At 41.7% G+C, this 16,609-nt stretch overlaps 1 protein-coding gene across 1 annotated transcript in view; it reads left to right on the top strand.

The window, feature by feature from the left end:
• GBA2 (glucosylceramidase beta 2) overlaps positions 1–16,609 on the top strand; it is a 28,187-nt gene that overhangs the window by 4,117 nt on the left and 7,461 nt on the right. Inside the window, exons 2-13 of the mRNA XM_078600005.1 lie at positions 1,747–2,018; positions 2,678–2,769; positions 3,820–3,935; positions 4,898–5,116; positions 5,824–6,072; positions 8,111–8,213; positions 9,012–9,165; positions 10,101–10,226; positions 11,213–11,412; positions 12,572–12,676; positions 14,120–14,227; positions 15,130–15,281. Of these exons, the coding sequence (XP_078456131.1) occupies positions 1,807–2,018; positions 2,678–2,769; positions 3,820–3,935; positions 4,898–5,116; positions 5,824–6,072; positions 8,111–8,213; positions 9,012–9,165; positions 10,101–10,226; positions 11,213–11,412; positions 12,572–12,676; positions 14,120–14,227; positions 15,130–15,281 (1,836 nt within the window). The 5' untranslated portion in view covers positions 1,747–1,806. The remainder of the gene's footprint in view (positions 1–1,746; positions 2,019–2,677; positions 2,770–3,819; positions 3,936–4,897; positions 5,117–5,823; positions 6,073–8,110; positions 8,214–9,011; positions 9,166–10,100; positions 10,227–11,212; positions 11,413–12,571; positions 12,677–14,119; positions 14,228–15,129; positions 15,282–16,609) is intronic.

Genomic DNA, 16,609 nt, shown 5'->3' with positions numbered 1-16,609 from the left:
CACTCAGGCTGAAAGACGTATTTTGTAATCGTTGATTTGAAAGTAGGCACTCTGCACTTTGTGTTTATATTCTGAAACCGTTATATTTATTATTTTGAGCCATGTCTCATATTCAGATAGTAATCTTTTTTGCATTTGAGAAACATTTCACACCTTTCACACCAAGGCAGGTGTTTAGTGAGCATGTCAGAGAGGAGTGCACATCGATACAGCTGAATGGTGTGTGCATTTGATGCTCTTTCAGTGTCAGTAATTTTGTCAATGAAAATTATGATCACCAAATGGGACAAAAGAAGAGTAATTTTGTCTGTCCCGCAGGCTGTATTGGGACCTCTTCATGTAATGCGAGTAAAAGTGGTATTTGATTATACTTCACCACACTGGTCAATGTGGGTCGGTGAAGATGGGGAGCACAAATGGAAGGGCATTGGAGTACAATACAACAATTGATTTCTTTGCACTGCCGTCTGCAGCGCATCACATACCCCCACATCCTATTGTTGCACATCCAAGCACTATTCATTCTTAGCTCTGCTTAGCTCCCGGGATCTGATGAGATCGGATGTTTTGACAAAAATGTAACTCTCCTAATACATATTGTCCCACAATAATACATATAGTGGGCTCATTTACATTGCAAAGTGTGTTAACTTCAAGCTTTATTTGAAGCTTTAGTGACTGCAGGAATTACTCTTTGGTTAACTTCCTACAATAGGGATGCGAAGTCACAAAAAATCCTCCACCATCATTACCACCACAGCGTTATACATACACTTATAATAGGAAACATGCACTGGGATAATATATTTGGTGGCACTCTTTATTAAAAGCACACGGAGAGCATAAATAGACTGACTACAAGCCGAAGACTGCACTTTACATTGCGATGTTTTAAACACTGGGGATTTTGAAGAAGGTTAACATGGACAGTTTTGAATTGACGTGGACAGTTCGTTTTCCATCGGCAGTTTTGTTTCCACTCCAGAACAAATCCCTCCAAAATGTCGGCATCATCGCCGCTATTGGGATACTTGCTGCATCTAAAGTAGCGCCTGTCTCTCGTCTCTTGAGCTTCCCTTTCAGATTGTTTCCTATTTTCACGTTGATTTTGTTCTTCTTGTAATGCCATTTGACTGTGACTTTTGTCAGCTTGCCATTTTTTGTGAGTGCGATGTTGATTTTGGATTATGATTTTTTGCCCACGTTTGTCACTTGTTTGTGGAATTCTAAACTTGTACTTTCCCTGCTCCTTTATCTGGATTACAGAAATTTATCAGTTTTATTGCCAATGACACATGCTTGTAGGTACAAATGCTTTTTTGTTTCTCCTTGGTGTTCCATTAAATTTAACAGCCTTGCAGTTTGCTACAGCCGAGTAAATTATTTACCATGAGCTAGCAGCCAGGCATTTTCCATTACCGGAGGGTAAACATTGGGTGGATTATATATAACAAAAAAGACCTTGAATATAATTTAAGTAAAAACAAACTTTACTCTACAGAACCTCTATTTCCTTTGTCAAAATTCTAATGTTTGAGACCCTACCAGTGGTAAACCAGTTTTACTACATTCGGTAAAAGTGACATAACTGGCACGGAAAAAATTGAAGGCCAGCCCATCGCGTTGCTGCTGATTGGTTACAGCGTTATTTATTTTTAAAATAATCTTCTCTTTATTACCTTCCCTATTTAGTCGCGTGACATAATTATTTTCACCGCGCTGCTCTGCTTTTTTTTGCTTGCTCAGTAACTCGCACGAGGGTTCGTGGCGACAACTCGCGGCGGCCGGCAAGACGTGGGAAGAGGAATGGCTTCGGCATCGGTTGCGGCTGCTGTGGGTCCCGACAAGGAGGAGGCTCCCATGATGCGCGAGTACGGTGGGACCACGCGGGGCCGTGGCGTGCCTGAGGATGGCTGGAGGATTTGCCTGAAGCACGAGTTCACCGAGAAGAGGAAACCCTTCCACCTGCAGAACATATCGCCCAAGCAGGTCATCGGCTTCTTTGGGATGGGGTTGAGGTGAGCGCTTTACTTTCTTCCGTCGGCTCTTGCCTCACAGGTTTTATATTCACTGGGTGCATTATTCAGCTTCATCGTGAATGGTTAATGTTTTGGGTGTAATTCAAAACTCAAAAGCGAAAAACCACTTTACATTTAAGAATCTTGATTTAAAGCTTTCGTGACTGCAGGGATTCATCTTCTTGGTTCTATTGGTAAAGTCACGTAGAAGGGAAATAATAAAAATAAAACATAATAAAATAATTCTGACGACGTTTCGGCCACAACGCAAGCAGCCGTCCTGTCGGGAAGACAGTGTCTGACACTGTCTTCCCGACAGACCTGTTCTTCACCTGAGGACGGCTGCTTGCGTTGTGGCCGAAACGTCGTGAGAATTATTTTATTATGTTTTATTTTTATTATTTTATTATTTCCCTTCTACGTGACTTTACCGAAACAACCAAGAAGATTTAAGAATCTGTTTTTACGTGACAATAAGAACACGCGACTGTATATTTATTTTATATATATAGTTCGCCACATTAAACAATAGTTAACACTTAATTTTTGTTTATATTTTTTATGTGGTGGGACATCTATGAAGGAGATTTATTGTCTGCTTATTTATTTTGTTACTTGTGTTAGCGACAATGAAGCTAATGGTTATTTGTTTTACGTAGGTACTTGTGGTTTTACCAGAAGAAAAAGAGGGTAGAAAAAAAGGCTCCGTTCATCGATCTTTTCGACTCCCAGCCATTACGACAGATTTATGGTACGTACGCAATGACACCCACATGTTTTTTTAATGAGCCGCTATGGCAACTAAGACGGTTTGGTCTTGAGGTTGGAGGCCTCTGGTCTCCCAAATTCGTATTGTAAAGCAAGAAAGAAAAGGATTTACAATCTTGTACCTCGGACAGACTTGTGGCTGTCTACTTTATTGTTGCAGCACTAAAATGTGTTGGTTTTCTTTTTGTGTCCAGTTGCTTTAGAATTCTTTGTGATCATTACAGGATAACAAATGGACCTTTGCAAGCCAACCAATTTCATTCTGAATAAATGCTGGGCTTGTTTTAAAACAGCATTTAGAAGTCTTATAGTGGGAGTAAGCCTGGTGGTCAAAGTCCAAGATATGTTTTTATAATTCTTGGAACTAATTCTCATAACATTCCTATGTTGTCAAAGGACTGCCTAAGTTTCACTTCAAGGCCAACTTGTGAAGTAATCCTGAATCATTAGAGTGGAAATATTTTATTCACACCCAGTGAGTCTGTTTCTCCAATCACAAAGATAAGTTGTGCAATGTACAGCCTGTTGGTTTAACTGCTGCTTTTGGTCAGGAAGTTACACCCTAAAGAGTAAGGTTCAGAATTATGTTTTCTTTAAAGATGTTTCTTTTGCTGGTTTAAGAAAATATCCCCTGAATTGTGACTAAAACCGCTTCATAAAACGTGTCTTTCTTATTTTATATTTAAAGGTTGTGAAACTATTAAATGTGTTTCTTAATAGTAAATATAACAATACTTTAAATTTACAATTAACTCTTTGAATCGATAACTTTTTTTGACCAATGCATTGGCTTCAACAGTACATATATTTGTTTTGCCAACTCTAGGTCTGAATACTTTAATAAGAGAAAAAAACTGGCAAAAGAGGTTTAGCAAATCTTTATTCTCCTCGAAAAGAATATCGCAGCAGAAAAGTGTAAATATATATGTTTTATGTAAAGCCATTGCTGTGAAAAGATGTGTACATAATTTAATGAGCATACTGAATGCTCGTTATCAGTAGCAGTGGCGCGCGGTCATTGATGTGCCTCTAGGCGTTCCACTGGGTGGTATTGGAGGTGGCTGCATCACAAGGGGATGGAAGGGGGGATTTTGTCGCTGGAATCTGCAGCCCGGCCTCTACGCCTACGAGACCATCTCTGCGGACCAGGTGCTCTTGCATTCACGCTCGCTCGCGTACACGAGCGCTTGTTTCTTCACACATTTCAGGCGGCACTCAAAGCTTTACGAGCCATTGAACAGGAGGACCTTGTACTCTGCCACTAGAGTAATAGAAATGCAAAGTGTTGGCAAATGGAGAGGAGGCTAAAGTGGCCCAGGAGGCTAATGCTGGTGGGTTCGAATCTGGGTTTCAGCCATTTCTGGTTCAACTACATTCTCAATTGTAGTGAGTTGATGACAGAGTGAAACAACTTTTTTTTTGCCCCTGGGTAGTGAGTTTTATTTCCTCATTGCTTATGCCTCAAAAGTACAGAAAATTGTTATTTTCCCCACAAACTTTGCTTTTGTGACCAGGACAAAAAAGCTAAGTTAATAATCCACTCCATCAATAACACTGTAACATTGTTTTTGTTCCTGGGTAGTAAATGTTATTTCCTAATTGCTTATGCCTCAAAGTACAGAAAATTGTTATTTTCCCCACAAACTTTGCATTTGTGACCAGGACAGTGATATTTTGAAATTGACCAATTTTCAATGAGAAAACGTGGTGTGCATTTGTGTCATTCCATCACGTAAAGTCCTGGTCACAAAAGCAAAGTTTGTGGGGAATAATAGCCATTTTATATACTTTTTAGGCATAATCAATTACAAAATGACACTACCCAGGGACAAAAATCGTGTTACATAGTGTGATTATTGCCTGATCGTTTTCACCTCATTGGCATTTTTCAGCTCTGGAGAAGCTTGTGAGAGGGTTGATCACCTGTGGATAAGAAGCAATTGAATGGCCTTCATCAGTGGCTCTCGTGATGCCGATAGCACATCTGAAATATAATCGGCATAAAAAAGAAAAACAATTTGGCAAACAAAAAAAACAGATTTTGTATTCCCCTTTCAGAGCAAGTAGGTAATTGTAAATATCGTTATGTATGTGGACGCGTGTGTGTGCAGTTTACGGTGTGCGTTCGGCGGAACGGGCAGACCACGTACCAGCAGGTGCTATCCCCAGATCAGCCTCACTCGCTGCAGAATTGGAACTGGGGCTTTTGCGGACGCTTCGCTTACTACCACGCGCTCTACCCTCGTGCCTGGACTGTCTATGAGCTCCCGGGGCAGGGCATCACGCTGACCTGCCGACAGATCTCACCTGTCATCCCCAATGACTACAAGGTTGGTCGCTTGCACACAGCCACCATTCCATGTCCGTTATGGAGGCAAAAATATATTGAGCCCACAATTGAGGCAGTGGTTCGCACACCCTAGATCAGGGGTCGGCAACCTACGGCTCCGGAGCCGCATGCGGCTCTTTTCGGGCTGCTTCTTGACGATATGTACGTATGTACAGTATGTACTCAGATGCATTGCGGCTCTTGAAATACTGAATTTTGTACCGAATTGGAAAGAAATGGCTCTTCTTGTTATTTTGGTTGCTGACCCCTGCCCTAGGTGCTGTCATTTTCTATAATAAAGATATACATTCTAAGAAGGCTATTGCCAACAAAAATCAAACCTGTAAATCACGAGAATGACTCATCCTAATAGATTAGAAAAAAGTTTAGTGAAAGGGAGGGACAGACGGTGGTCACCTCCAAAGGACGTGTGGGCTGCTCGTTATAACAGAGAAACAGTGCAGGCCATAAAAGCACAAGCTTTAAACAACACCGAGAAGTGTCGTGTTTTTTGCAGAAAGCACAAATATGTAAGTTTAAAAAAATATTTTGGAGATCATTGAGGACATCCAAAATGTTTCTAAAATATATTGTTCAAAATTAAAGTATAAAAAAATATAGCAACCGATATTCCATGACTGTGCCCAGTTACGCGTTGCGAGAGTGGGAATGTTTGTTCACGAACACGTGTCTTTGAACGGCTGCTAGGACTCAAGCCTGCCCACAGGCGTGTTCGTGTGGGACATAGAGAACCACGGCGAAGAGGACGTGGAAGTGGCCATCATGTTCACTATGAGCAACAGTGCAGGCCGCAAGCATGATGGCAAGGAGGGCCACTGGAATGAGCCGTTCCACACGGCGGGTGAAGGCGCCAGCGACGGTGCCGTTTCCGGCGTCCTACTCCACCACAGCCACCCGACCAATCCCTACACCATGGCCATCGCCGCCCAGCACCAGGTTAGCCGTGCATTGGATTCCGGTTGCCGAACGAATACATTATAAGGTCGCACTCATTCACACACAAAGTGCTTGCCACAATTTAACCATAATACCTTGCTGATCTCGTGAAGGAGCATACATCATCATGGGAACTCCGGTCATTCCCACAACAGCTTTTGTCTAGCCATCAAACAAAGACGGTCACTGCAATGCACACTTTCAGATGGCCTTCTGCGGCTGTCTGGAACACTCTTTCTATATTAGGAAGCCACTGGAGCCATGCACTGTTAAATCTAGATTGAAAACTAATTTTTTTTAAACTGCTTTTTGTGTTTAGTTTGTTGTCCTTCCCTCGCACCTCCGATTAGCGTGGTTGGCTACATACGGTGCACAAGAAGTTCATGCGTACAGCACTATGGAGCAATGTTTGGTTTTTAAGCTAGTGCAACGATGTTGTTATCGCCATTCTAGGAGCTTCAGCAAATTCCCGAGGAGAGATTGCGTGTTTTCAGTATGTTGGTGCGTTTTTTTGTTGTTTTCTATCTAGTGTTTGAAGTCTTTATGCATTCGCTCTAACTGTCCGTCTATCCGTAACATTAGGGGGTGTGTTATAACTCTCGTAAGGATGATCCAATTTGAACTAACCTTTTATGTAAGTTGTTTTGTTAATTGGGATTTATCCAATTGAAAACTGGCCAAATTGATAAAAAAGTTGCACTTTGAGACACAAACCAGCATAAAAAATACTAGTTGTGAGGATGTAAGTGTTCATAATAAAGGTTTTTGGGTGAGATCGCGTTATTATAAATGTGTCGCAATCCTCCACCACCCACACGGCCAATCAGTAAAACATGTGTCATGTTAACAAAACGCCAATTAGAAGAGTCGATTCACTCTTAAAACACACTTTTTTATTGATTGGCCGTGTCGGGTGGTGGAGGGTTGCGACACATTTATAATAACACGATCTAACCCATACTGGTCGTTAAAGCCTACGTGTTCAACTAAGGATGCAAGTGTGTTTGCTCTGGCAGCTATCGATTGGAAATGAAAATGTGTTTAGATAGATCCATTCCGACTAAAGTTCTATGGATACCTTGAGATATTTGTCGAGCCATGACAGCAGTGTGAGTTCTGTACCATGAATACAGCATCGCTGATATCCATAGTTCAACACTCCATATAGAGTCACTGACATAATTTTTAATCATTAACAAAAATCCAGGCTTGTGTTGGAAAGTCTGTCCCACGCAGGTTAGGTAAGTATTGTGACATTAGGGTTCTGATTTTTGGGTTCGTCTTCTTGCAAGGATCTGGTGGTTCACGCTTCTGTTGCGTGGGTGGATTGGCTTTGGTAACCGTACACATGGGCTGGGTTGACCACATGCATGAGATTAAGGAACCACTTGGGCTTGAACTTTAGGGAGCAGGGATTTTATCATGTTAGAACAAACATGTTTTCTGTGCCTTCGGCAATGTTTGTATTCTTAGCCTCTCACAGTCATGCCCATGCAACTTTTTAGAAATTCAAAAGTGCATTGCTTACTTGTACCAATTACTTTGTTGTTATCAACCTTGTTTCTTGAATAATGGTTGTATATGTTACAATTGTAACTTTGTCTTTCTTAGTTTGTGTATTCTGTTCACCATGGTTTGTAGTTGTAGAGTTGGCTCGAACAGTGTAACTGTCTGTAGCGCCAGGAAAGTTGCCGCCACACTGCTTTCTGCGAATATTGTGTGTTGATGTCAAATGTTTGCTTTGTGATCGGTTGAAAAGACTTTGCGTTTTCGTTGAGTAAGCATACGCATAGGACAAAATGTCTGCAAACAAACATCTTGCCATTTTAAGATTTAAAAAGTTGCCTGTTTGCCAACCGTTCATATTTGCATTGCTCAGTAAATGGTATGAATTGCGTGCACACCATGTATGTTATTCTTTTGTTTACAATTAACTAGAGACGTGATGAAACCATAATTGCATTGTTCTCCCAGTTGTCATAGCACAAACTTGCATTTGGAAATTTAATGATAAGCTCTTGCTCCTTCCTCCCCACAGGCAGGTGTAACTGTGAGTCACTTTACAGAGTTTGACCCCAAGGGATTGGGGGCGGAGGTGTGGACAGACCTCATGCAGGACGGTCGTCTCAACTCGCCGCAGGGTACCGCACTGCACCAGTTTATAGCCACGCAAGCCCTCCTTTTCACTTTCATTACATTGTTAAGTTGCACCGATGCAAACATTTTCAAGATGATGTTGAGGATAATTGGTAGTAGTTCTTGACAAAAATCTTTGACTGCATGAGAAGGGAAATAAAGAAAATTGCAATGTTTTGCATCGCTGACTAACTTCGTCATACTCAGAAAACACGATGCATGACGTTTAACATGTTTGAACAGTTTTTCCAGTTCCTATTGAAAATAGATATTTTCATGGTGAAAAGGGGAAATTAAAATAATGAGGGATTTCAGGCTGTAAAGCCAAGCTCACACATAAAATGTTATCACTTTTAAAAGTACTTTTCAAAGGTTTTTACATTTGCAGAATTATCTCAAAACATTGATAGCCCTGCATCACTTTTAATACTAACATGAATAATGCGTATGAATGCAGAAGTTTGGTGTGTTAAAAAAAGTTTTCATTGCGGTAAATGTAAATTTCTAAACTCTATATTTGTAAGCCTGTGGTTTGTCTCCCAAGTATTTTTTTTTGCATACGAGAGCTGCCTGCAATGAATGGTAAGGCTTTAAAAATGTTCCCCCCTAAACAAAAAGCAGGCAACTTTAACATAGTTGATGTTATCCACTGGCCACTGTCACAATGGAATGTGATATATCTCGAGTTGCTTAAGCTCGCATTGGAATGCTGGTTGTCAGCAGGTCAAGTATGTCTTTGCATTTTGCCTCAAAATTGTATCCGCTTGTGCCCGGTCCCTGCTTTTGCACCATGCAACATGCAGGCCCCAGCAAGCCCACAAGGAGCCGGCAGGAGGTTGCCGCCGCAGTGGCATCAACCGTCTCTGTGATGGCTCGCGGGAGCGCACAAGCGGAATTCTGCCTCGCTTGGGACATGCCGAAGATGCGTTTCAAATCAAAGGAGCGCGAGTACTGCAGGTACAGTACGTCAGCGATGTTTGTTTGTTTCATTGGGACGCTCTCATTCTTTGAGCATGTTGAAAGCTTTAATCCAAAGGGGTCAAAGTATATTGCACTGTTGACACTCTTCAGAGAAATGCATTAACCTGGCGTAGCACCTTTTCATGTATCCATAAGAATCTTGTCTAAAGGAATGTCACCATAATGTTGCCTCAAAGAATGTCAGAAGGGTGTGGATCATGACTGGCAGTTGACCCAACCAACTATTTCCTAACTCCCGAGGGATGCATAACTTGCTATGTGCCTACGTGACACGACAGTCATGGTCTGTCCTCAAACTGTACTAACGTCTTCGTTTCTGTGGACTGTAGTAAAAAATCATGCCTCTGTGGCCAGGGGATGGCAATACAGCAAATGGCTGCAAGCTGATCAGAGCGATTGAGTTGTATTCTGTTGTATGCATCATCTTTCATGGGTTTTCTTTGGCTGCTTTGGCTTCCATAAAAGGAATTGCCCAAACATATCAATGAATGCAGTCTCGAGTCTCAGTGCGATAAATAAATTACATCTGTATATTTTTCCCTGATCAAATCACCCAGAATAAGGCCCAATTTCATCAGACCTCTGAAGTCAATCGTGGTTAAGCCTGGACAGTGCTGGGATAGGTGATCACCATGCACAACAGGTGTTAGAGGCTGCAGGGCTATGTTTTAGACAGCAGAGGACATTGCAACAAAATCCATTGAAATACTGTATTTCTGTGCTCAAACCTCTATGCTTCCCACCTTCAACCCACACGGGCCAGCTTGTTGAAACATGGTCAAATAACGTCCGTAGAATGGGGGAGACTACATCCAGCAGTGGATTTACAGAAGGGATGAACGTGTACATTATTGATTTAACACCGCCTGCCTTCACCACACACTCCTGCGTGCGTGCCTCGGTGTGCACAGGCGGTACACACGTTGGTTTGGCACCGATGGGCAGGCTGCCCCCAAGCTGAGCCTTTACGCGCTCTCTCACTACAAGGAGTGGGAAGAAAATATCGAGGCCTGGCAGAGCCCTATTCTCAAGGACACGTGAGTACCAGAGCAAGGGGTTCAGGCAGAAGAGGCATTGATTGATCAAAATCAATGCCATCATTTCAAGAATTAGTGCGCCCTTATGTAATAATTCCTGACACTACAATGAAATTTTGCAAGTTGGATAATTGAGTTTTGCATAATTTGGCAATCGGGTTGGATTGCAATCCCAGATACACAGGTGAGGTGCATATTCCATTGGTGGTAGTATAGGGTGTTTAGAAATTAAAGATTTGCTTTTTAATAGTCGCAGCATCATTAAATTCAATGATGAAGTACTTTATTAATTGCTTGTCTTAATTATAGATGTAACATTTTCATGTTTTGTATTATTATGTGAAACCCTGCTGCGATTTATTGAATTTTGTAATATTTATTCGAAGTGCGCAATTTCTGCAGCAAATAATAATGATGTAGCACACTGCATTTTTTTGAAAAGTAAAATAGTTATTAAATCGATGCAGTCATCACATCGATGCGTTTATGAATGCAGGTTAGCATGAAGCACATGATCTAGAATTAATTAAGGTTACGGAAATGCAGTTAAACCTTGCACCTAAATAAATGTAAGAACAGCATTATCATTAAAAGTCAAAGTAATTGTAAAGCTCGGGCTATTTTATATTTTCTACTGCAGTAATTTTTTTTAGATGTTATGTCACAGTGGTCATAGCTCTTGTGATAAGCACATGGCTGGACAGATTAAAACGAGTAAAAAATAGAAAGAGGAACTTTTTTCTTCGTATCAAGATGAAGTGACAGAAATTTTTTTGCTAAATCAAATTGTCAACAGTTCCAATTAAGAGTGCAGTTAATGATTGCTAAATTGTCATATCGAGCATTCACGCCACTTAAAGCCCCTTCCCGTGCATAAAAGTAGCATCTGTTGAATAGAAGACCTGTTAACTGCTGACTGACTGTTCATGCTCGTGAGGGAAATTATTCAGGCAATGCCATTGTGATGTCCACTTGCTCGTGCGCAGCTCCCTGCCAGCCTGGTACAAGTCAGCCGTGTTCAATGAGCTCTACTTTGTGACGGATGGAGGAACCGTGTGGGTCGAGGCTCGTACGGAGGAAGCACCCAAGGGGTGCGACGACAATGACGTGCGGCCAATGAACGGCACGTCGCCGCTGCCCTGCAACGAAACGCTGCTGGAGTACGGCCGCTTCGCCTACCTCGAGGGTGCGTCGGCACAGTTTGGCATAAGCGTGTGTGTGGTGCTGCCGTTTGTTTCACGTTTTTTATTTTCCTGGCATGCCTGCAAGGTCTTGTGGTAGGGTTTTGAGCTGGGTGCAGTGGCTCACGTTGCACATTTGTGAAACTCCCAAACCCACTGGGTGGCTACGTGGTCAGGATATTGGAATGCAAGGAGATTATTGAATTTCTCTGTGTGGAGCTTTGAGTGTTATCCTCTCCAACTCGTTGTTGTTTTTTCCTGTCGGGTTCTCCCGTGTTTTGCTGCAATGTCAAAACGCTCATTCATGACATTGGTGATACTTCCCAATGCAAAATCCTGCTGAAAATGAGTCTTGGTACTCGGTGCTGCTTTACTGAATGATGGACATTATTATTAACAAGCCTGTGTCTGCATTGACAGTTCACTATCAGATAATTCCATGGGCACATGATGATTAGGGGTAGCTGCCACTGCCCACTTCTCGATAGTGTGGCGAGCCATATGCTGTGTGCCCTTAATATTCTTCACGGGCCCACTACCCTGCTCGACATGGGCCTCTGGGGCATTGTGAGGGGATGCTTTAGCTTCATCTTTAAATGGCTTAGTGCCACTCATGTACCACTTGTAAAGCCACACCGTGTTTATTGACATACGATGCCATCTTAAATGTTTTAACCTCCCCACTTGTGAACAGTGACGAGGTTGCGAGGTGTTATACTGGCTACTTGTTCCTCACAAACATTTTGAATGCGGGGACAACAGCATGTTGGTACAGAAATGTACATCTTTAATACCCTTCGAAATCTTAACTTAATTTTACCTTGCTTCTGTGCTTTATGGATCATTAAATGTCAGTTTTATATCTGAAACCACACTCCCAGAAGCACTCAAAAATGCTTCGACATGAATGCGAATGATAGTTTCGGGGATACGACTGGTGACCGTTGACGGACCAGCAGGCCGTGACCTTGATTGCTGTTTCAGTGTTTGCCTGCACAAAACATACCGATATTGGCTTTTGCACCCATCACTGTGAGACCGGCAATAAAGGCCCTGGTGTTTACCACGGCATTTATAAACCATGCCTGGCTATGCCTGCCAAGACTAGTGCGTCCATCTTGTGCTGTAAATGTTATTATCGCGGTTTGCTGTGTGGTTCTGCAGGGCAAGAGTACCGCATGTTCAACACCTACGACGTGCACTTCTATGCCTCTTTTGCGCTGATCATGCTGTGGCCACAGCTGCAGCTCAGCCTCCAGTATGACATTGGTGAGGGATCTTGGACTGTAATGGACTGTAATGTAAAAATGATGTTCATGATATGTTAAAGCTCTGAAAGAAGATGCAAACTAAAAACGCATGTCAACTTGTAGATACATACCTTGGCTGTGTTTCCGAGGCTCCCTGTCAGAATTGAAAGTTTCTTTTATGTTTTAATTACTTTAAAGTGAGGCGCTCCATTATCGCACTCCAGTGATGTCACTGACTGCTTAATACATTTCAGCACGTCAGTGCTGTTTGTTGGATTGCATATTCCTTTAAATAGCTTTTAAATTTCATGTTGATAATTTTTTGGCCTTTCGTGCACTTTATTATATTTTTAGAGTGCTATAAATCTTGCTTTTTTATCGTTAAGTTGCGTCTTAATTCGTATCGTATGCATCGTCAATGCAAATGGCTACATCTGTTGGAAATTATCTTTCAAGAAATTAAGGGAAGAAATTCATAAACTGCTTCCTTGTTTTAAAAAAAAATGGAACGAAAGCACATTTTAACGTGGTCTTTAAGCTGCTACATGTTGAGGTCAAGTAATTTAAAGGCACAGAGTGACAGAAGGGTGTCTGAAGGGTGAAATCCATCTTTTTTTACATGAAACCACAATCACTATGCTGCCCTTGTCATTGACATTACTGTGTGCTTATATACCCACGTGTGTGAATGTGTCCAATAGTGTAGCCATATATAAAATTATTGGTCATTGGAAAACAGCCACAGCTTTACTTGAAATGGGCATCCTATAACTGCAATGTAGAATAGATTGAAGTGGTGGGGACAACTGTGATATTTAAGTTTGAATACAGTGACATGGATGTTAGTGATGCTACTCGTGACGTTTCATAGCTGTTGCTACAGAATTATATATGTAATGATTTTGCAACAATATTTGATAACAATTTGTACAAGCAGCTAACACCTTTAGTTATAGGTGATTAAGAGGCTTTGCACATGCTGCCCCCCCCTTCCTCGCGATTCAGTTTTTTGCCACAAATTAGGATGACGATTTTGTTCAAGAGTTGATTAATCTTCTTGCCATTATGGTATTTCCAGGATCTATTGTTAACTGCAGTGTTTACGTAACGTGATTACGTACAATATAGCGATTGAAAATAATGCATTCTCACACGCAGGGTTCAATGCGTGAATCGGTCATAATAATTAGCATTGCTGCAGGGAGACAATGGAAACTCGGTTAATAAATATTAACAAAATAGCCTGCAGTAGCTGCTTCCTATGATAGTTCTTGAAATTGATTTGAATATTACTTCTGAGATAATAACAAAATGTTTCACATTCCAAAAGCACACATTAACTCAATTCATTAAGTTCCTGTCAAGTCATAGTTAATTATCTTAATAAGCTATAATTTCGCGTGAGTGTAAGTGTTTTGTCTGTTTGCTTCCACCCCCTGCTGTCTTGTCATGTTCACTCCAGCGAGTGCGATTCTGGCGGAGGATACCCAGCAGAGAACCCACCTGATGAATGGAAGCCGCTCCAATGTGAAGACCAAGCATGTGGTCCCACACGACGTTGGAGACCCCTGTATGTTACAAAAAAAAAATCCACTTCATGGAAAACACAACGCAAGGAACGGTCACCTATGTCAGATGATTTTTGCCGTTACGCACCACTTCTCTGTGTGTCCCATGCTAACAAGGGTTTGAGGTGGTCTCTCTTGATGCGGGTTGGAAGCTGCGGCATGGCTTTCAAGTGTGCCGGCTGTACAACTGCATCGGGGCCCATGGGCAGGAGAGTCCCAGATGTGCAGGGCTATAAAGAGTGGGGGGGTGGAATTAGATAGTGGGGTGCCCATTTCATTCTCTGCACCAGGCCCCATGTGAATCGCATGCTATGCTACTAGTTTGAAGATTCATTCAGAAAAAAAATTCACTGAGTTTTAGCAGTGCCATGATAGAGCCCTCTAGTGGTACTCCATGGTGTATACGTTGTACCTTTCTATAGCAGGTGGAGGATTTTACAATACATTTACACCACCACGTGGGAGTTTATATTATTAATCGAGGTGGAAGTCAGGAGGGCATTAGGAAAATGCAAAACAATAATGACTGCACTTATTTCCCAATCCATTTAGGTTTCAGATGTGAATATGCAGTATATTATTTACAGGACCAGATTCGAACTTCTGCATTTACCATGGTTCAATGTTGTTTTGGTAAACACAATAACAAGATCTCCTGACTGTGTTTGGGATTGGAACCTCCTAAATAATTTCGCTAGCACCCATTTTTATTTTATTACGTAAAAATTTTGCTTAAGCAATTGGCAAAATACAAATTTCACGAAATTTCGTCAAGCCAAACCGTTTGTTTAATTGTGGCACACAGAATGATTTTCTGTGTCGTGCAGCCAGCGGTGTGTTGTACTTTGTTCAGTCTGCCACACCAGCTGGCCCCTGTCTGACTCGGTGCGCTGTTGCGGTGCAGACGATGAGCCCTGGGTGAGACTGAACGCGTACCTAATTCACGACACGAGGGACTGGCGTGACCTCAACCTCAAGTTTGTGCTGCAGGTTTACCGTGACTACCACGCAACTGGAGACCGCCGCTACCTCGACAGACTCTGGCCAGTCTGCAAGGTGAGCTGCCCAAATCGCAAATCTCTGTGTTTGAATGGGTTGTTGGCAAGTAACATTTCACCCTTCTTCTTTCTGTGATTTCATGAATTGTCATGATTTGCTGTCACGATTTGATTCTCAAATTATTTCCACAGTGATACCTCCTATAGCACTGCCTCTTATGATGCTGTTTTGTTATAACGCTCTGTGTCCTGGAGGGAAATGCCTGCGTGGATCAGCCCATATATGGAAGAAAGTAGGCGTGTTGCCCGTAGGGGTGTATCTTTGCCCATATATGGTCTTGTGGCACCTGCAGGGAGGTGTCGATTGCATTGATTTTGTTCATAGTTAATCCAATAGCCTCGTTAGTATTGACTTATTGGCGGTTAATCACTGCATCGATTCATGGCTGATCCATGGATCCGGTAATCCCATTGTTTAGTACCGTATAGCCTCCTGTGGAATGTGTTAACAGCAGATGGTTAATCTTATGCAAGTTCTGACTGAATGCACTGCTGAGTACATAACTTCTTGCATTTAAAAAAAGCCATTAAAAGTTATCACTTTTATTTATCTAATGCTTTTATACATTTACCATGTGCACAGTAGAATTGTTAAGGATTGTAATTAATATAAACCTCCTGATTTGATTTAATGCACAGATTATGAGGTTGTGTGCCACCGTGCGGCGATATGCACCGGGCTTCTTGCTAGGAAGGCAGTGGTCGGCATTGCATGTACTTGTGTCGTGCTTATTGCGGCGTTATGGATCACTCTGCCAGGGGAAGTGGTGGTAATTAACAGGGCCTTATGAAGCAGTGTTAAAGATTAGGTATACAGTAAAACCTTGGATTGCGAGTAACTTGGTCTACGAGTGTTTTACAAGACGAGCAAACATTTTAAATAAATATTAATTTGATAAACGAGCGAGGTCTTGCAATACGAGTAGTACGTGTATACGCTTTGTCTGCCGAGCATCACGTGATCACAACTGATATAGGAGTGCTTTGATATACGAGTGCTTTGGATTACAAACATTTCCAGAACGAATTATGCTCGCAATCCAAGGTTTTACTGTATATTGAAAATGACTGAGTCAATTTTTTTCTCTATTCCCAATTTTAATTAATACTTTATAGTTAGGTCAAGCGTAATGGTTGTATGCATTAAATCCATTATACCTGTACGTCTGTTATGAAAGTCCTTTATGAGTTTGTTTCCCAGTAACATCCAGCAAAGAGCAGGTGTTTTACAGCAATGCTGATATTAAATCCGAAGTTATCCTTACTAGTTAGATTTATGTTCAAGTTTAATAATCTATTTCACTTTCTTCATCTTTGCTACAGTGC

The sequence above is a fragment of the Lampetra planeri genome, chromosome 13, assembly GCF_965212315.1.
Source record: "Lampetra planeri chromosome 13, kcLamPlan1.2.h2, whole genome shotgun sequence".
NCBI lineage: Eukaryota > Metazoa > Chordata > Hyperoartia > Petromyzontiformes > Petromyzontidae > Lampetra > Lampetra planeri.
Note: the sequence above shows the minus strand (reverse complement) of the source record. Positions and strands in the feature narration are given on the sequence as shown.